The sequence below is a fragment of the Fusarium oxysporum genome, chromosome IX, assembly GCF_013085055.1.
Source record: "Fusarium oxysporum Fo47 chromosome IX, complete sequence".
In the NCBI taxonomy this organism is placed as follows: Eukaryota; Fungi; Ascomycota; class Sordariomycetes; order Hypocreales; family Nectriaceae; genus Fusarium; species Fusarium oxysporum.
This window is the reverse complement of record NC_072848.1, coordinates 2945758-2965489: the sequence shown is the minus strand read 5'-3', so window position 1 is coordinate 2965489 and position 19732 is coordinate 2945758. Positions and strand designations below refer to the sequence as shown.

Sequence of the window (19732 nt, the reverse complement as noted above, 5' to 3'; positions counted from 1 at the left end):
GGTCCCTGATCTCCTCGGTGAGTCGGTGAGTGAAACATTCCGTGCAAGCCAGCGTCACATCAAGCGCCTCGGAATTGTTTGAGATATTAAATAACGAAATTGGTGTTATGATCCGCAAATAGTACCTGCAAGACATGGCACGAGGCGATGTAACTCGAGAAACTCGGTGTGTTCTTGCGTCCGGCTGCCCGTCATCCCGCATTGTTGATAAAAGTTTGGTAATCGTACCACTTCAATTGGCTGTGATCAAATGTCCAAGACTCGAAAGATGATGGATGACCTACAAGGGTTGATGCCAGTTGTAATCTCATTAAAGTGCCGCATCAGTTGCGGAGAGCTATTTCTGGGGATGCCGACAGCGAGATTTCCCCAGCGGGGGATGGAATATGTCGCTATACCACTGAACTAACATACCTGTGAGAAAGTCTAGCGATGAGCTGTTAGTGCTGATGTCGTGCTTTGGTCCAATGCTGACTAAAGATGACCATCGCGTAACATCGGAACCGAATCATCTGATGGCTCCGGGATATTCTCGCGGCACTCAGCAACCTCAATTTCTTTAGATATCTTCATTGTCTAAGAGCTTACAAAATTTACATCACCAGAGAGTAATACCAAGCCAGGTCAAACAGCCTTTGTAGCAGGATAATGGGAACGTCAACGAAACTCCTTGATACAAGATCTCGGGCGCTCTGACGCGTTGAAACGTCCCGAGATGCGGCAGATACAAACAAAGCCTCAGCACGGCACGAGCAAGCAGAAATCTGGCACGATCTCAATTGGATCTCTTTGCACTTTGCAATTATTGGCAGCGCTGTAGAAGCAAAATTGAATCAGCAGATGCTCGACACCCAAGGCATGAAGAAAGCAGCCCATTTACTCCACAATCCACGCCACTTACGCCCCAGCGTGGTACGAATCTGACCAGCCCTGAGACTGGGGTCGGTGGGCTGACCTGATGAATCTGCTTTGCGGAACTCACCGGCGATATAGCAAGATATTGAGACAATTGAGAATAGGGATGGAGGGAATTGATATAAGACAATGTCCAATTCAGCTTGTCCAGACCATCATCATCACTCAACACTCATCAACAAAGACAAGCATCTCATCTCAACTCAGATCACGGTCCTACAACTATCGCATACATTTACACCCGAACCTTCATCATGACGACCAACTCATTCGGCGGAGCTCTTCCTCGCTTTGACTTTCCTTCTCAACCGGCCCCAGCTGTATCTCGCATGGCGCGCATCCACAAAGCCCTTCCAGTTGTATTAGTCGCAGCAACAGTGGCTGGTGAGTCTTCTTCACGGAATATCATGATAATTGTCTAACAACTGGTAGCTGTCGCACTCAAGACTACTCAAGAAGCAAGAGAGTCTCATACTTCTATCCCTGCCATGTTGTTTAGTCGCGTTCCAGCTCAAGGCTTGGTACCTCGAGGACAGGGGATCATTGGCAAACAAAATGTTGACTTGGGCGAGAAGCCGAACAAGTAACGAGCCTTAGATTTAAATGGAATCGAGCTGCAGAACGGATGAAGAAGATACAAGTCTAGGACATTATATTACTGAGAGCAGGGCTGGACCCAATACATCGTTTAATCAATATAAGGACTACTATCACAATCACCTCAGAACTCGCAATGCCATTGAAACAACCGGAATAGGAAGGACGTAGACAGGATCCCTGCTAAAAGATTGCCACTGGCGATGTGTCGCAGTACCTAGAAGGATCGATTGGTCTTGCCATGCATGCATCTAGGGATCAGAGGCGACAGCTAGCTCTCAAGCTTGACACCACAAAACTGCAGTGTTGTACAATCCATAAGGCATAGCGTCCTTATGGCGTTCATATTTTGCAAGGATTCCATGAATGGATATTGCTTATTTGCTGTCACCTCACATAGTTCCACGTGGTCAATTAGCAAATGCCATACCTTATTCTGTAACATCCTAAAGATTTAGTTCAAGGTGGTGGCTTGCTTCTAGATCCCTTTCCAGCCAATAGCTCCGCTTTGGATTGAGTCTCGACACAATAGGCTTCGGCTCACTAGCTTCATCCTGTCTGGTGAAAGCTGGGGTATAATCTGGGGTAACTAGATGTAGGCGTAGCGTGAATCTTATGTGGTCTGACATTTAATCTTCACCCTGATGTCATTTAAAGCTGAATGGCCAGGACCTGACCTCCACACCAACTCCGAGGCCTCCCCTGGATTAGTGACAAGACTATTGAACGCCTACATGTGAAGCTATATCCCCTGTCCCTGCTTCCATTTCGTCTTAAGAGCAGAATGCTCCCGGTCTCTCTTCCCCTCTGTCAGAGGGGTTCTGATCGACGAACAAATATGGCGTTGTCCTCGATTATCGAGAAGGACATTGCTATTGCATGCATATGTTCCGCTCTGATCCTATCGCGATGCGGTTATCGTGTTTATCACTGGTACAAGGGCCATGCAGGTTCCCATAGAATCTGGCATGCCGACGATGTTTACATGGCGGTTGCCCTACTGCCTCTTATTTCGCGCACCGTCTGTATCACTCTCTCGTTCCTCTTGAACCCCTCCAGCTCACGCGAACCTGCAACGAAAGATGAAGCGGCAGCCCAGCACGTAAGTGTTGAGAAACTCGAACATGATCGGATTGTTGGGCTTCAATTACTGGTTGGCACACGATTGAGCTACACTCTGATGTAAGATCGCTTTCATGGACTTATGGTTGCATGCTGAGGCTTATAGTCTTTGGATTTTGAAAGCAGCCCTGCTCTCATTTTACTCACGCTTTGTTCGGGTGACAAACTGGGGCAAGACAACAGTCAAGGTGCTATGGTGTCTTTTGTTTGTTTCTTGTCTTGTTGTTATTGTATCGATACTAGCCGAGTGTCGCCCGATTTCGTTGTATGTGTTCTCTGGCTCTCTGGCCGTTCATTGTTAACCATTACAGGATGTGGAGGCTCACTCCTAAGGAAACGCGTACGTCTCCATTTTCTTGTCGCTTTACGATAGTAACCCTGATTTGCATTAATGAGACTGACGTATCACAGAGCCTGTCTGCCAGAAAGGCATGGTTTACTTCTTCGCTCTGGCAGTAGGCAATATCAGCACAGATATTGCACTACTAATACTGCCTTTCCCGACCCTTGCAGTGGCGAGATTGAATACGAGAACGTAAAGCAACCTCGCAGTTTTCGATGTACATTAAGCTGACAATTGCCAGTAAGATCCAACTTGGAGTCTTGTTCAGTATCGGCCTTTTGGTCATTACCATTACAATTGTTCGAATACCGCTCATTCTCAACGATGCCATGTCTCAAAAGGCTCGATCTACTGTAGGTGTTCGCTGTCAGAGCCCACTTGTATGAATATGGTGTCTGACTTCAATCAGTGGGCGACTATAGAGATTCTGTGCAGCTTTATCGTGGCAAACACGCCTTTCTTTTATGGACTTTTGAGAGAGCTTGGGCAGCACAAGGGCACACATCCTTCAGTGACAAATCCAAGCCGATCAGAAGGTCCATTCTATCTGCAGAGCAAAGGAGCAGATCACCGCTCCTATGAGCTTCAGGCTGCAACCAGTGATGGGAATAATAACTCACAGGAGCTGATCATAATGCCATAATAGTAAATCTTCTTAAATATAATTATCAATAATACTAAGAATCATCCCGAATCGTCAGTCGCTGACATTTAATCAAGTTCTACCTACACGGGAAGGAAATGGCAAAATCAGCTCCATCCTCACAGACACTTTGACGCTTACCAGCTGCGTAAGGCCTTATATATACCCCCAAAGGGAGCCACCACTAATGAAGTTAAAGTCTGCAAGTACTTCAAGTTATTCAACGACTGCGGAAGCAAGTCTCTCAATCATGTAATTGGTTTTGATGGAGTTATTTTCCTTGTGTCTTGACTAGGTGGGTTCTTGGCTTGGTAGGATTGGCTTTTGGGATGCTGAGGTTGTTATGCTTGAGATATTTAGGTATAGACCCTTTAACGGGACATTGCAGTATTTCTTCATGGGTAGTACCATCTCCTATTCATAAAATATACTTCATACAGCCTTCTGTCTTATCATAAACTCAGAAAAGAACCCATCAAGCTCATCATAATTATCAAGCTCTCCCACATACGACACATACTGATCAGGCCGCAAGATAACCACACAGCCCTCATCAGGTTTGATTCCAAACGTCTCGTAAAGTTTACCATGTCCCTCATGATAAGACTCATCATCAACAAATATCTTGTTGTAATCCCAGCCGTCAACCTCGTGATACGGACGGAGAACCTCTGGAAAGTCGAAGATCTCGTGGTCTTGACGTTTCGAGGCATGTACCGTAATAACTTCAATCACGGAGTCGTATCGAACGGAAGGTGGTGTGAAGCGCTTGAGGAATGAAGATTCAGCTGAGAGCTTGTCGCACAGTGTCTTCATTCGCTTGTTCTGGTTGTCGAGGTCGATATCTCCGGGGAAGACAAGGAGTCTCCATGCTCCATTACTTCGGAGAAGTTCTTGCAGATGCCATGGTCTAGCATCAGACTGGTTGAGAACCTTGACACTGGGCATACGCATGCCGAGCTTGACCTCTGGAGCCAAACCCTGCCTCTTGGCAGCGATGACCTTCATGCCAGAGTCATCAGCAGTAGTTTTGGCGACGATGTTGCTTTGACCATAGTCCACAGCTGGAGTCTGTTAGCTACAAGCGTTGAATCTATTGAATGAACTTACCAATTCCACTGGCGAACAAGTTGCCCTTCTCAAAAGCTTCGCGGAATTCATACATACTGATTCCCTCTTCATCCATGATGTCCTTTGCCGGACGGCCAGAAAAGAGACGAGAGAACTTGTGATCGAAGTCGATAAGAGCTTGAGCAATTCCCTTTCTCTCAGTCTCATAGGTCTTGAGGATCGATCGGCTCGCAAGGCCTTTGACAACGTTGGCGACTTTCCAACCAAGGTTGAAAGCTGGAAAGGTTAGCTTGTTTGGAAGGAATGTCGTGAAGCAAGAGACTTACAATCTTGCATGCTGACATTCATACCCTGACCAGCCTTGGGGCTATTGAAGATTGTCAGAGATTTGAGTCACCTTTGAGATGGGGGAACAAACCTGTGAGTATGAACAGCATCACCAGCGAGGAAGACGCGATCGTAAGCCGAGAAGTTAGATCCAACGCGTTGTCCGATCTGATAAGCCGTCCACCAATCCAACTTGCGATACGTTAATTTGTAAGGAGCGAGAATCTTCTGAGCCGACTCAAGAATGACATCAGGTGTGATCCATGACCGATCAGCTCTTGAATCCTGCTCTCCAATCTTCGCCGTTGTCGTAAGCTGGATATACAGTCTGACCAGCTTATTCTCTCTCGGAATCACCATGACGCTTCCTGAGCTCGCTGAGTGAATCGCACAGCGCTGTCGGATATCTGGGAAATCAGTGATGGGCACGATGTCAAGAACGCCCCAGATGTAATCTGTTGATTCACCCTCAAGCTTGAAGCCGAGCTCCTTTCGGACCCACGAGTGAGCACCGTCTGCGCCGAGCATATACTTTGCTTTTACTACTTCAACAGTGTCGGCTTTATCGTTGAGTTCAGCTGCTTTGAGCATGTCGGCTGTGTCGTCTGGAGAAAGGTTGCTGCGGAACAGACCGTCCTGAATAGTAGTACCGTTGGCGGATGTTGATGTCTGCTTTGGCTGAGCTTCCTCTTCGCTCAGATGTCGAAGGTTGACGGTGATCGGATATGCATCTGGGTCTTCAACAACTTTGGGATCAATCTCAAGGCTCGTTGGCATGACTCCTCGCTCGACCGAGATCTTTCCCTGGCTGAAGTCGTTGATAGCGTCGAGGAAGAATCTCTCTATGCGACCTTGGTGAAGAACAACCTGTTGGAAGCGACTGATGCCAGGAACTGTGTCGGGGATCCTTGAGCTTCGGCGGAGAATACCCTTTTCATCAGGGTTCCACAGGGAAATTTCGAGCATGTGGTTAGACTCAATCCAAGCTCGGTGCGCAAAGCCAAATGAGTCGAAGATCTCGAGTGTTCGGCATTGAAGACCGTCTGCTTGACCATTGAAGATCTGAGAAGGTGTCAGTAGAACGCACAGGAAGAGATGTTGGAACTCACTTTTGTTCCTCTCTTGTCGACGATGCGTGTTTTGATGCCACATTTGGCGAGCCATGTTGCCATCATGAGACCGGCGGGTCCGGCTCCAACGATGAGAACGTCGACATGATCTGTCTTTGCACCGATAGCCATCTTCGCATGTATCTCGTATTGGCTCGGATGGAGTGAAGTGTCTGATAGTGAGGTAGTGATATCGTCAATCTGCCAAGATGCACTCGCAAGATCTTATACTCGTTGACGATGTTTACAAGATCAAGTGATGCAAGGGCGAACCGACAAGATGGTAAGATCCGAATCGGAAGACGGGTGCTTATGCTCTCTGACACATGAGATCGGAACAGTTACGAATTGCTCTTCAGTGACTGGTCAGGCCATATGTACAGCAGCCATATTATGTAACACTTTGTCGTTCTTGATAGGTCGAGGCCAGTGCCGGAATTATCATCTCGAATTGACGGTGGATTTCCGTGATGACCTTAGCCCAGCTTGATTCTAGCTTGCGGGGTAAAGATGGGGAGCAGTCGTGAACAGCGAATAGCATCAATGATCATTGTTAGCCACTTGTTGATAAGCTTATCCGTTTTCACATGTGGAGAAGTCGTCAAGTCGCCAGGGCCGATCTACGTCCGGGGGAAGGGAGCAAGGATATCGGAAGGAGAATCATCTGGGGTATGGTCAATCAAAAAGTCGTATGCAAGTGCGGGTCTCCATTTTCGGATGCTGGTTGATCATGCAGTTTGACATTTCCGAATTTCTCTTCGGATCCAGGGTAGTCATCTATCCGAGCTCGAGGTTCAAATGGTATTTCGGATACTGGATCGAAGACACACATTGAAGAAAGACATTAATACAAAAGACAGAGGCATTCTTTGCGTTATATTCCCAGCGCTTGAACGTCGGTGTCTTGAATATCTTTCAAGAAGGCATGAGTAATCTCATTGAGAGCCAGAAGGCTTTCCTTTATGGCGTCTTTGAGTAGATATTCGACATATCAATAATATGTACAATTGCTTGTGAAATTCAACATGAGAACTAGTTCTTTACCTTCTTCAAAGCCTCCCATTGTTCCAATTTCGTCAGCCATTCGTCGGCCTCGCCAACCAGCTCCTCATCATCTTCACTCCTGCTTCCCTTCAAATTCTTCACCAGCGCTTGAACGTGTTCTCGCATTGGTTTCCAGGCTTCCCCAACAGGCACACAATCAGAGACAAAGTCGATCAAGAAGTGTTGATATTCCCCATCCTTCTCTTTGTTTGCCTTGGCCAGAACTTCGGCTGCAACGATAGCAGCAGTCTCAGGAAATCGAGCAAGTTGGTTTCGACAAGGCATGAATGGCGGATTATTCGCGTCAACAAGCCAGCCAAACAGCTCAGGCATATATGGCCTCATCTCTTCAGCCGTATGGACACGCTCTGTAAGCGTGCGATCGCTGACCATGTCGAATTTGTCCTTGGTGACCCAGACCGCTTTGGCATCTGCGGCGAAGCGCTCAAGATGGCCGGCGTTGTGAATGACATGAGAACTCTGGGCATAATGCGATGAGCGATGGGCAAAACCTGAGATGTCGAATGCAGCGAGTGCAGCCAAGGCTGGTCGATAAGGCTGGAGCTTTTCGAAGGGGAGCTTGATAAGGACAGAATATAATGCTTTCTGATGCACCCTCAGTGTATCGTAATCTTCATCTTTGATCGGAGAGGTGAGGACGGATGAAATGGCTTCGACGGTCGCAGACTCTGCTGCGCGGGATCTGATAATGTCGATGTCTTCACTTCCATCCTCGAAAAGCGTCTCTCGATCCGACCAGAGCATTGTCGGCACCTTTTCTGCAAAGGCCCTTTCGTCCAGGGTGGACAATTGTTCTCGATTCATGGTGATGAAATCTCGACGTGCTAATGAACAGACAGTGTTTGGTGGGATAAGAATTGCGAATCGAGGTCTCGCGCGGTTGGCAATTATGAATCGTCTTACAGCTTGATGTATCACTCGTACAAACATTACCAGAGGGGTCGAGGAATAATAGACCACGCCTCGCCGCTACAAAAGACGGGAAATGAGTCAGAATAAATATTCCGCTTCTTTAGTTGAGTGAAGGGTCGATGTCACCGGCTAAGAGTAACGCATGAAAAATGTTACCAGATCTGGTGTTCGTGTTACTGAGCTGAAAGCTTGGTGGGGGCGCTAATGATCTCTGCCAGTGAGTGACATCGGGGCTTCATTGTCATCATCCCCTGGCATCCTTGAAAATGCGCCTGAGCTAGTTGCTTCGCCACCGCCATAATGGGCTCAGCCTTATGAGTCTCATGAAAGCTAGGGGTCCAGTCAAGCGACCACAAGCTGTACTCAGCAATGACGAATTGCTGACGGATGACGCTATTCCGCTTCTTCATAGTCACCCAGGTAGTACTTGAACAGAACAAGAAATATGTACGGTGCATTGAGATCTAAAATATCCGAAAGGGACAGTCTAAAACAACTTGTATCCTGGCATGATATGGGCATCCCAGTTATCCTCAAACTCATATCCCATATGCTCACCAGCCCTCCTCACGAGTCGCTTCGCGGGACAATCGCTAACAGTGGTCGAAGTTGAAGTAGTCGTCGTAGGAAGGGTAGTTGTGAAGGCAGTGATTCCAGCCTCAGAGCAAGCTGCGTAGTACTCCTCGGGAGAGTCGCAGTATGTAGCATAAATAGGAACCTCAGTTGGCTGGATGGTAGTGGCTGTTGGTTCTCCCTCTGCACGGGCAGCAAGAGTGTTCATTGCAGGTCGCCAGGTTGGGAAGGCTGTTGGAATGCGGAATGCAACTTCGCGCTTGAACACGGTTGAAGTTCTGCAAATGTCAGTGCGCGACCAAGAAAAGAATGAGCGGAAAACTTACTCGGGATATGGGCTGACTGTGACTGTGTTCAGCCTCGAACAGTCAGCCAGACGGCTCTCTCGTGGAGGCTCGCCGTTCAAGCCATCAATACCGACAACACAGGCATTGGAAGAAGTGGTGGGTTGAACAGCATCAGAGGAGGCGGTAGTCTCTGTTGCGGTAGTTGTCTCGGCACTGGACGTTTCGATACCGACGATCTGTCCATTCTGGCATTGTTCCTCTGCACCGCCATGTTAGCAAGATACAGCGCAGAAGCTACGGGTCCTGCATACCTTTGTAGGCTGTGAGAGTCACAGGTTCACAGCCAACAGGCTCTGACCCAAAGGTGATGTACACCTGTCCATCAGACTCTGTCTGACAGAAACCAGCCTCGCCAAACGATGAATCCGTCCATGAAAGACGACCTCCGGCAATTGAGAATGTTGTCGTGACAGAATCAGCTGGTGGTTCGCCCTGAGCAGCAAGTTCCTGAAAGCCACTGCCGGCATAGTAAATAGGCACTCCGCTATCCAAGAGCTTTCCCTCGTCGAGGCGAAAGACTGAGGCAAAGGTGCATTCGGTTGGATTGTTGCTGCCCACGAATGTTGTATCTCGCTTCGAAAGACGGCGTCGAGGATTGACCTGAAAGATAATGGCCTCGCCAGCGGGTACGGCTGCGCTCGTAGTAGTGGTAGCTGCCTCTGTCGTCGTCGTGGCTTGTTCAGAAGTGGTTGTAGTCACTGAATCCAAGACGCTTGTTTCAGAAGTTGTAGGCTCGCTCGCAGATTCACTAGCGGAGAGCGTATTGGACGAAAGTCCACCAGGCTTACATGGCCCAGCAGCAGCATGAGCCGCTAGCACAGCGAAGACAAGGCTCTTGGCGATCATGGCTGCAATAGTCTATGAATACAGAATGTCTCGTCAAAGCAGAAACCACCAAAATCGCAAACTTGGGGCTCGGGAGATAAATATGGCAATCCGCATATCGTACTTGATTTTACCAGCTCTTTTTAGCGCTGACCAGCTAGCCGTTGTGCCGTATTTAGTCAGGGGTTCTGAAGAAACTATCGATCTTAGGTGCTTTGGCGCTGAAGACTATTGAATGGTCTAGACCTGTATTGAGCAACCAGGTCGGAATTTACTCTAGCTTTGCGCCAATCGGGCGCTGAAAAGGAAATTTGACAGCACTAATCGGAGCAAACTGTCCTATTGGTCAGATCCTAAGCGAGCATACTTGTCTCGTATCAGATCATGGCGTGATTTTCACTGCGATTTGTTACGGAATAAGTACCTTGCACATCGAGAGTGAATCAATGAAGGAACTGGCTGTAAGCGACGTCCTAACAGTTACACAATGCAAGAAAGAAGTACCAGGAACTGTCTCAGCTGAAATTGTCCAAGCATAAAGCTTATGGTAGAGAATAAAGACTACTTGCAAGTGATTAAGACTCCTGATCTTGTTACTTGAATGGAGAGTTGTGAGATGAAGCGCAGATGCTGATTGGAAAAACCAGCCTCGGACCAGTAATATAATTCACAGCATGTTGTTCCTTTTCAACGGCCTGCCAAACGCATTTGAGTAAACGGTCGATGTGATTCACGAAAGACCTCTATTCAATGAAACTATTAAGTCTCCCTAGAATGGTCTTTGCCAATTGTCGGCCTTATCTCTGACGCGACTTGTGAGAGCTCATGCATGGTAAGGTCGCACAGAAATCAGCTTCACAACAATCGGTTTCAACCGCGTCATCTACCCAAAAGCAAACCATCAAGCTACATATCTAATTCGAGGCCGTCGCCCTCAATGAGCCGCTCACTCAAAGTGACCAAGCATCCCCTTTTCCGTGATATTGACGCCTGGGAAGTTTTGAAAAGGCGTGACCTCGAATACGCTATCAATCTTCTTGTCTCGGGTGAATGGACCATCGATGGCGTTGTCAAAGATGACTGGAGCTCCTTGGATGCGCTGCCATGAGACTGCACTCCTCGCATTGATCCTTCGCCGTCTTGTCCTCAACTACCTGAGCGACTCCAATCTCTATGAGGAGTTCAAGACAATCATCGTCGAATATCGCACCAGTCATGCTGAAGATAAGCGGTGAACAGATGTTTTCAAGCTTGAGGATGGTCATATTGAGAACTCAGCTCGTTACAACAGCGTCTTGGAATTGATGGTCGATGTCATGGGTCCTGACTGGACAACTTTCATTGCATCTGCACATACCCTTGCATCATTCAGCGTACTCAGCACCATGGAGTGTGATCTGAACAATTATTACCGGCGTTTGGGGGACGTTCTTGTCGCCACAAGAAAAGAACAACGAGCTACCGGAATGGGGGAATGTCATGATGCCGAGTTCCCACTACATACTGTCTTAATCTAAGTGTCGTTCAAGCCCATCGAGAAACTTTCGGAGCAAACACTGCCGAGCGGTACTCGGCCGAAGGCTGTTGATATGAAACCTCGTGTTTGCCAGACTCTCGCAGAGCAAATACGCGAGGCGTTCCACTTCTCGAAAGCCAAAATGGTCAATCCACGCCACAAAGCACATCTCATTCTCATCGTCTCATTCTCCGCTTCTATGCAAATCTTAATTAGACTCTGTTGGCTGTAAATTATACCAGCCGCATTATGCATGTCCCGCCTCCGATATCATCAAACGAGTGATGATTCAACAAACCAGGTGATGTACAAGCTCACTTCGGCGCCTGTTCGGAACCATGTCGCTACCGAGAAACTGGGCGGAAGCTTCAGAACGATAAACTCTGAACACGAGGGCATTCAAGACGAGCCATGTTGGAAGCTCGGTGGCTATAGTATGTACCATGCATCCTAACCAGGCAAAGTCCTCGGCGCCAACAATGATGACGACTACATCAAGGCACTAGATCAGTCAAACTTTGGTGATTTGATGTTCGTATTTAGCCTTGTTTATCATGAGTATCCGCCACAAACAAAAAACGGAGGCATTGACCTTTTGGCTTCGCAAAAGTCAACTTGCGGAGACATGATCCGGCCGCTGGGGATGGAAAGCGTCGGCTTGGGCTGTGGCTTGAACCCAAAGCACAAAGTAAACAACCAGAATCTTCTGTCGTTGTTTGTGGCTTGCAATGGAATCACGAGAGAGTTCAACCTTGATGACACATTTGTGGCAAGTCAACGCAACCCCGCAGCGAGAACAACTTATCGTATGCAATGCAAATCGATACCATTCACATTTAACCATATTGACATGTCAACCCCCAAGATCGAGGAGACAAAATGGCGTGTAATTCTTGATCGACATCAGTTCGCAGCTGAGCTCATGCTTGCCAATCTCCTTGTCGTTGGGGATGCTTTCTATTGTATGAATGACCAGACAGAGGCAGACAGACTCATGCTCGTCAACAACGACAACGAGAAGTTGAGGTCCTTGCTGCAGCATCATCCTGAACACGAGGTCTTGTTGAAAAGGGGCAACAAGGCCAAGATTGACCATCAACACGAAGTGGGTACAACAAAGGGCGCGAAAAGAAAAGAGAGAGGCACCCCGATTGAGAGTCACACGGGAGTTTGATTGGATCAGATGATCTGAGAATTGATGACAGGGACGGTGATTTGTCGGATCCTGGCTGACATCGGCTTTTCTTTTGGTGTTGTTGACAGCGTCTGTCGCCCCGGAAATGAGGCTTCGTGTCGTGCAACTCACGAGTGTGAGGGTTGCAGCCCCGAAATAAATCGAGGCGTGATACGGAGCGCCCTCGAAGTTTCTCCTACGAATGCTGATAAGAAACATGTATAACATGACCTGCCCCTCCTCTCAAGAGCACGAGATTTCTTGGTACGTTTTCCAATAGTGTTTGGCCTCTCAGCGAACCCCATCAAGGGAACAAGTCTATTCTTTCGAAGCAGCACAATCAGGGTCTGGCACAATCAGTAAGAACCCTCCAGTTCTTATACGATAAAGACTTCTTCTTAAACTTACCTTGTTCACAGCAGCTGATTCCCGTCTTCATTCAAAATCAAAGATGCGGTTTATCTATGCGACTTCTCTGCTTCTGTCTGTTACTTCTGCGGCTTTGATCAGACTTACTTTCACTCTAAACGTCGAAGACAACAAGTCTTCTCTGACCGTATATCACGGCATTGGGGGGAGCTTGATCGGAGAGAGATGTGGTAGAAAGTATCCGGCCAATGAAGCCATCGACTTCTCTATGATCAACTCTAGTGGCGAAGGCAACTTTACAGTTGGAAATAATACCTACAGGGTTCACCAGAATCCTGTGTTTGCGGGAGGACCTATATGCAGTACAGAGATGAGCCCCCCGTATATTTCCATTCACTGCGGAAAGTTATGGTGGAATATTACCAATAGTACGTTACCGACCGTGGAGGGCCCTTGTTTTGCCAATACTACGCAAGAGGAGAGCGAGCTCGATGGTGATCTGGATCCGGATTGGAACACGTTTTTGAAAACGGCTTTTTTCACGAAAACTCTCGGTTATTTGCTTTTTAGGCGCAAGGGCGTACCAAACATCGACGGCAGTGGTTAGTATTGTGATTAAGTTAATGGAACGCGACGTGCCTAACATGGGTTTCAAGGATGGCCTCACTTGAGGCACCTCTACCGGCAGGTCTCGGTAAGATTCCACCTCTATATTCGGCTAACGCCTTATTCTTTGTTCTTGCTCATAATGCTAACTAACCCCAGGAGAATGTACATTGTCCCAACGACGAGGGATGTTCTGTTGGCAGTAGTAATGGAAAAACCTTAGCCTTCGGATGGACTGCGACAGCCAACATTGATTTTATCGCATTGGGCTTCACTGTTACGGAATCCTACAATATCGGGTCTTCGTATACTTGCAATGGCGGCCCAAATGACACAGTCTGCGTCTGGTACAAGGTTGCGAACACTGCATGTAAGTTGCAAACTTGTATGTTTATCGCACGGAAAATTCTAATAGATGATATAGATGTTGGTCGAGTTCCGGATGTCTTTATTCCCACGAATGACTGTGACAAGCACAGCAAGCAAGTTCTCATAGCCGCCCCAAACCTAGGCAATGATGGTGGTGGGTATGTCTGTAAACTCAACGAAGAATGCAAGACTATGAATACTGAATACTGGGATTGCCATGGTAAAAAGCGACCAGCACTCACCTACTGTCCACCTCCGGGGTACCCACCAAAGCTCGACCCAAACAAGGGGCTCCTAACGCAGTGTGTGCAGGGGCGGGCCAGTAAGGCAAAAGAGATAAGGCAAAGAAAGGAGCTCAAGGCAAAATTGGGAAAAGAGAAATGGAAGCAGCATGAAAAAGCGAGAAAGAAGCGGGAAAAAGAGCTAAGAAAGCAGGAAAAGGCAAGGTGGAAGGAACAAAAAAAGGCGATAAAAGAAGAAGCAAAGACGAAGGGGAGCTCGCTAACAAAAATAATAGAACGCTTGCTCAAAGAAGTCGGGCGATACATGATTTGGCCGTGGTGTCTTATTTGGGGTTGTCCGCCTTAGGAGTCTCTCCCTCTGTCTTGATAAGGGGGTGTTTTATACTGTTTGCAGGTTCAGACCTACTACCTTCTGCATTGCCGCAGAGCTTGCTCATGTGCTTGAAATTGCACCAAAGGGCATAAGGGTCGGACAATGATAACTTGGGATGGACCTGGAGCACTTTTGAGTGGGAATTTCGTCAGGTCAGATTCACAGATCCCATGACAATTTGGAAACAGGTATTACAGCAGACTGTGATTTTGCGGTTGAGAAACTATATCATTACTTGCAATAGTCACAGCCAGAGTGTTTAAAAGATTAATGTCTTATCTCTTTGACCTCGAGCCTAAGGTATCGTGAATTTTGGCTATCTTGCACTTTCCAAGGATATGAGGCCTATCACTAGAGCTTAGATGCGAGATTCTCGCCAGACAACAACCGCGCCACACCGACACTCGCCGTGACACCACTCTCAATAGCTCCATCAACGAAACCTCTCCATCCATTAGCCCAGTCAGCACTGGCGAAGAAGACTCTTCCATGAGGCTTCTGAAGCTCCTTGAGCCAACGACTCATAGCCGGGCCAGGTCCCCAGCAGCTCCAGGTACCTTTTGCAAGATTGTCATTCATCCAGTCGTGGGTGAGATATGCTTCAACATCAGCGTCGGGCTTGATGTGTCCTTTGAAGCTTGCGATAATCTCTTTGCTCGCTCGTGGGTCTGCGAGATGTCCGCCGTAGCCAAAGCCAATGCAATATGTGCCATTGCTCTTGTTGGTGTTGCCATTGTGGTCGGAGAACGCAAAGCACCACGGGGACCTACCGTAGCCGCTTGCCATAGCGAACCAGCCAGGCTCTGTTTGCTTCAACTTGAAGTGAATCTTGGCACCTTGGTTGATATGGCCTGCCTTGACAGCTTCTTGGCGGAGTGGCGAGAGAGGAGGGTTGAACGAGATATCCGATAGGCAGTTCCTAGATAGTCGTCAGCGGCCAAGTCTAGCTAAAATCGAGATACACAGCACTCACAAAGGGATAGTCGATATCACGTAGTTGGCTTTGATACGTCGACCGTTCTTTGTAGTCAACGTGACCCCATTGCTTTTCTGGTCGACCTTCTCAACCACAGTATTGAACAGTAAATGTCCACTATACTCAGACAGTATCGACAGTGCTAGAGATGTCATACCGCCCTTTCCGAGCTTACAGAGCCCAGCGCGCTCGAAAACGCCAGCCATTGAATGGCCACCAAGTGCATACCATCGCAGCACCTCGACAAAACCACACTGCGAACCTGGCACAGAGCCAAAAGAGCTGATCATAGCATCAAACATGTCCTTCTCGACCTGAGGAATGTCCAGCTGGTCGAGGCGATCCTTGGCGGATAGATACTCATATTTCTTCCATAGTGCTGGTTCGCGCAGTGGATCGTGGGGATATGGCATTAAATCATAACTGGTCAGGCCGTCAATGGCGAAGAAGGCGTCAGCTACTCGTTGAACTGCTTCGTTTGTCTCTTTGGTATCAAGCTTGCTTGGACCAGCAAAACTTGCAGTATAAGCTGTGTACTTGGCGTCTGCTGTTCCTGCTGAGGTCTTGAGGTTGCCTTGAAGATTGTAGCGGTGAATCTCTGAGTAAACGTGCGGCTGGCCCCTAGAATCACAGCATCAGAGCTGTGTGTCAACTGTCTAACAAGAGTCTTACCAATGAACCCATGTGCCTCCCATCTCAAACTCCTCTCCCAAAGCTTTGGCTGTCCATGTTCTTCCACCAATGCGATCGCGGCCTTCGACAAGAAGAACCTTACCGGCGGTCAGACCAATATCTCGAGCAGCGATAAGTCCAGCAAAGCCTGTTCCGATCACAACAACATCGTACTTGTCAAGGAGTGAAGCTTCGGGTGTACCCCTTATAACGGAGTCTGTTTCGAGACCAGTTGTGAGACCGTTGCTGGTCCAGAGATAACCTTCTTTTGAAGTTGGCATAATGACTAAATGCAATACAGCAAGAATATGTGAGGATATGCTAATGGTCATTGATAGACAACATGGCCATCTTAAATGCAGTGGATGTCTCATGAGCTTATTTCCTCATTGGGACAAAATGTACGAGGTCGCTGATAAGATGGCCGAAGTGGTCATTCCGACGTTCCGAGGCCGAGCAACCTCGCACTTTACGTCCATTTTAGTACTAGACTGACACTTGTGAGTGACGGAAATAACACTTCTGATGTCGCAAATACGCCAGACTCTGCATTCAATACAAAACAACACGGCATTTACCTGCACGCAAGATGCAATACTAGAGGATTAATTAACCAAGCATATTTGTAAATAGTCATAAGCAAAGAGAACCGCTTTTCATAAGATAGTGAATCGCTTCTTTTATTACAAATGGTAATATTAAAATAAGTTGAGCCTGGTCATCCAAATATTGTTTCCAATCTTTTTTCTGACATGATATCTATCCAGTGAAAGCTCGATATCACTGGGTTCCCGTTCTGAACCGCCGGCAACATGTCCATACGCGACCATACCTCCTCCAGTATAAGCATGACGTTTCCAATTGGCCCCAAACGAACAGCCGCATACATCTTGTGAATCCGCTGTCGAACAAAAGCCCGCAAACGAAGTGTTTCCAATCTCTTTGGTCCTTCATCTTCTCCCCTTGGTGAGACGGGCCCCAGGACACTTCCAGCGATCAGTAGTGACAGAAGCTGTATCGATATTGTCCCTGAGTCGTCTGGAATCTTTTCCAAGATTTCCAATATACTGAATGCCAGTCCCATGACTAGATGTGTCTTATCATCACCATGGTGCAAATCAATAGCACCGTCTGGTCTCTCCTCTCTCCTTGTTGTCTCCGGGAATGCAGAGTAGAGCTCTAGTAGGGCAGCCAGACGATAACAGCGGGATATAGCCAGCAAGTGATCAGGCGTTGTGCATGGATCTCCAATGTCATCAATAAGACCAAGATAGGGCAGCCGATACCCCACGATCTCACGTTCAAGACTAGTCGCTTTGGCGAGCAACTCAGCGTACAGGGCCCTCCGATGGATCTCCCCGGTTTCGAAAACCCGCAAGCTCTTCAGAGCCTGGTTATTCCGCACCAGTGTTAGTGTCTTTGCAAGAAACACAAAAATGGGGGTTGCAACGCCAGTCCATGGACAAGGCTGGATGAGTGCCGGGGGATGGGGATCACAAAAGATGGTGAGATGTGATAAGCCTTCATATTGCTGGTCGAAGAGAGCTGAGCTCATAGCTTCCCAATATACCATGGATGAGACCACAAATATTTGTGTTCTCGTCATGTTTCTTCTTTTGTCGATGTCCGTCAGTTTGTTTAATGTTATCCATGACCTGAATAGTTGTCGTGACCCATGGAGATGTGGCAGACCAGTTGCAGAGACATCATGCCAAGCCTAATAAGTCAACAGGTCAGTTCTGGTCAGACTAGAGGAGCGGACATACCTACCGCAGTCATTCCCAAGAATATAATGCTCAAGAGCAAGTCATCCGAAACATTCAGAATTTTCTCCCGAGATACCAAGGCCGTAGGCCGGTTGTCATCCACCTCGCATTCCTTGCTCACAGGAAGCTTAGACAATGTCTGTGAAAGATGTGACATTGCCTCAGTCTGGAACTCCAGTGGGATATAGCTGCTGTTTTTGTCGCCCTGGTACAAATGAGCTGCTGACATGCTCAACACGCAACCAAAGAGTAGGGGTGAGTCGGCCATCATTCTGGCAACTTCTGACCGGAATGGGTTATTCGCCGAGTCGAAGGATGAGTTGAAATGGCAAACTGTTGTGAAGTAGTGGTCCAGGATGAGTGATGTTTGTAGAGTTGGTGTGTAGGAAGTCAGGCAAAGAGAGTCATCATGTAACGCATCGGGCGCAAGAGAAAATTCCTCATCGGCTTGGACATCGTCGCACAATGCCGAGGGTTGTTCTGAATTTAACGTTGAGGGTGGATGCATTTCTAACATGTCCTCTAAGTATTCCCTGGCATCAGATAAACTTGAACTAGAACCTTGCGTGGAAGGGCCAGGTGCTTGTACTTCAGAGTCATTGTCGTTCTGAGTCTCGACGCTTTCAGAGTCTGATTTCGGCTGTATCAAGTTTGATAGATTTCTGGCACCTGAGTCGAACCAAGAAAAGGAGTTATCCGCAGTCGGTGACGAATCAACCATGTACCTCTCGTACTTGACCGACCATTTCACAGGCTTATGATAGCTGGGACATTCGACACCAATTTTCGCGCATCTCTTGCATCCTGGCAGCTGTTCATCACATTTCACCTTCTTTTCTAAAAAGTCAGTATTACGATAGACTTCTCGTGGCGACAAGACCGCGACTTACGCGTCTCTTGCAGATAGAACAGCCAGCTAGACACGCCTGTTAGCTAGGTCTCTCACATCTCTGAGAGGTGTACTAACTCCGCGTTTTCGCCTTCTTAGTACGGCATCTTTTCGACTCGTCAGTCATGGTCACAGCCGGAGCCATGCTTGCATTCACAGAGTGATGATGAAATTCACATCCCGGAAGTTCTGCCTCAGGGGAGAAGAACCTCCTTCAGCGCCCAGACGCTCGCTACCCCGCATTCCGGTATTCCAGGGAAGAGGCTCCACCGAGATAGCGCTTCCAGTACATACATACTTGATCTGGCAAAGTTAACCGTAACACAAAAACAGTGATTGGATGGACATGTTATCGGAGATCCGCTTTAGCTGACCCACTTCCTTATCGCTCGCCGAGAATCCACCTGCAATAGACTCGGCCCTGGCTTAAGTCCCTTTCCCAGGCTCTGTTTATCTCATATTCAGCTGGACTATACAGAACACTGCCTGTTCATTGCGACTCTGACAGGTTAAAATACATGCCTCAGAATAGCAGAAAGCTCCACTGTTGTAGAATAAAATAAAGTAGAACTCCAAGCACAGACCATAATGTCAACTTACCCTAAAGGGTGTCAATTTTAAAATACAGCTTATGCTATTGCATTTATTCTGTTCAGTAGTCAAGTCTTTTCTCTTTCCTAGTAACAGAAAATAATATCCCAAGAAGTATTTATCGAAATAATTACAACCCTAATGTGATAACCTAAATAAATCTATAGCATGGTCGCCACTTAAACTCAAGACTGCTTGTTTTGTCTGAGGATAAGACTATTACATTAAGAGCTTACAAGGCTCAGACTTCTTTAATACACGTGGAAGCAGCAGAAGCTTGAAAGGTTTCAGTCCGGTAACAGATAAGCTGGTCCAACTCAGGATAAGATAAGCGGGCTCT

General features: G+C 47.5%; 8 protein-coding genes across 8 annotated transcripts; 4 read left to right on the top strand and 4 right to left on the bottom strand.

Moving 5' to 3' along the window:
• The first annotated feature begins 1047 nt into the window (after positions 1–1047).
• On the top strand, positions 1048–1530 carry FOBCDRAFT_53754 (uncharacterized protein). Its single transcript, XM_031190741.3, has 2 exons — positions 1048–1299; positions 1348–1530. The coding sequence occupies exons 1-2, from the start codon at positions 1170–1172 to the stop codon at positions 1500–1502; spliced, it is 285 nt and encodes a 94-aa protein (XP_031034726.2). The 5' UTR covers positions 1048–1169; the 3' UTR covers positions 1503–1530.
• An 808-nt stretch (positions 1531–2338) lies between these two features.
• FOBCDRAFT_264454 (uncharacterized protein) lies at positions 2339–3620 on the top strand (the record flags this gene model as incomplete). Its single annotated transcript, XM_031190738.3, has 6 exons — positions 2339–2694; positions 2741–2899; positions 2946–2974; positions 3046–3169; positions 3219–3330; positions 3387–3620. Exons 1-6 carry the CDS (start codon positions 2351–2353, stop codon positions 3618–3620), a joined length of 1002 nt encoding a protein of 333 aa, XP_031034723.2. The 5' UTR covers positions 2339–2350.
• A 411-nt stretch (positions 3621–4031) lies between these two features.
• On the bottom strand, positions 4032–6504 carry FOBCDRAFT_253229 (FAD binding domain-containing protein). Its single transcript, XM_031190737.3, has 5 exons — positions 6128–6504; positions 5110–6080; positions 5018–5058; positions 4731–4967; positions 4032–4684 (listed from the first exon to the last, which is right to left on the bottom strand). The coding sequence occupies exons 1-5, from the start codon at positions 6257–6259 to the stop codon at positions 4053–4055; spliced, it is 2013 nt and encodes a 670-aa protein (XP_031034722.2). The 5' UTR covers positions 6260–6504; the 3' UTR covers positions 4032–4052.
• A 655-nt stretch (positions 6505–7159) lies between these two features.
• FOBCDRAFT_253228 (uncharacterized protein) lies at positions 7160–9887 on the bottom strand (the record flags this gene model as incomplete). The annotated part of the gene is made up of 5 exons (XM_031190735.3): positions 9276–9887; positions 9004–9223; positions 8644–8955; positions 8282–8530; positions 7160–8090 (listed from the first exon to the last, which is right to left on the bottom strand). Exons 1-5 carry the CDS (start codon positions 9868–9870, stop codon positions 7160–7162), a joined length of 2307 nt encoding a protein of 768 aa, XP_031034720.3. The 5' UTR covers positions 9871–9887.
• Positions 9888–11990: 2103 nt separating this feature from the next.
• FOBCDRAFT_206791 (uncharacterized protein) lies at positions 11991–12539 on the top strand (the record flags this gene model as incomplete). Its single annotated transcript, XM_054706945.2, has 1 exon — positions 11991–12539. The coding sequence occupies one exon, from the start codon at positions 11991–11993 to the stop codon at positions 12537–12539; it is 549 nt and encodes a 182-aa protein (XP_054562920.2).
• Positions 12540–12990: 451 nt separating this feature from the next.
• Positions 12991–14471, top strand: FOBCDRAFT_206790 (uncharacterized protein; the record flags this gene model as incomplete). The annotated part of the gene is made up of 4 exons (XM_059609181.1): positions 12991–13510; positions 13565–13602; positions 13674–13884; positions 13939–14471. The coding sequence occupies 4 exons, from the start codon at positions 12991–12993 to the stop codon at positions 14469–14471; spliced, it is 1302 nt and encodes a 433-aa protein (XP_059465897.1).
• Positions 14472–14849: 378 nt separating this feature from the next.
• FOBCDRAFT_279685 (uncharacterized protein) lies at positions 14850–16427 on the bottom strand (the record flags this gene model as incomplete). Its single annotated transcript, XM_031190731.2, has 3 exons — positions 14850–15417; positions 15472–16095; positions 16147–16427. The coding sequence occupies 3 exons, from the start codon at positions 16425–16427 to the stop codon at positions 14850–14852; spliced, it is 1473 nt and encodes a 490-aa protein (XP_031034716.2).
• A 437-nt stretch (positions 16428–16864) lies between these two features.
• FOBCDRAFT_143134 (fungal-specific transcription factor domain-containing protein) lies at positions 16865–18928 on the bottom strand (the record flags this gene model as incomplete). Its single annotated transcript, XM_059608156.1, has 4 exons — positions 16865–17801; positions 17909–18749; positions 18803–18838; positions 18880–18928. The coding sequence occupies 4 exons, from the start codon at positions 18926–18928 to the stop codon at positions 16865–16867; spliced, it is 1863 nt and encodes a 620-aa protein (XP_059465896.1).
• Positions 18929–19732: the final 804 nt, after the last annotated feature.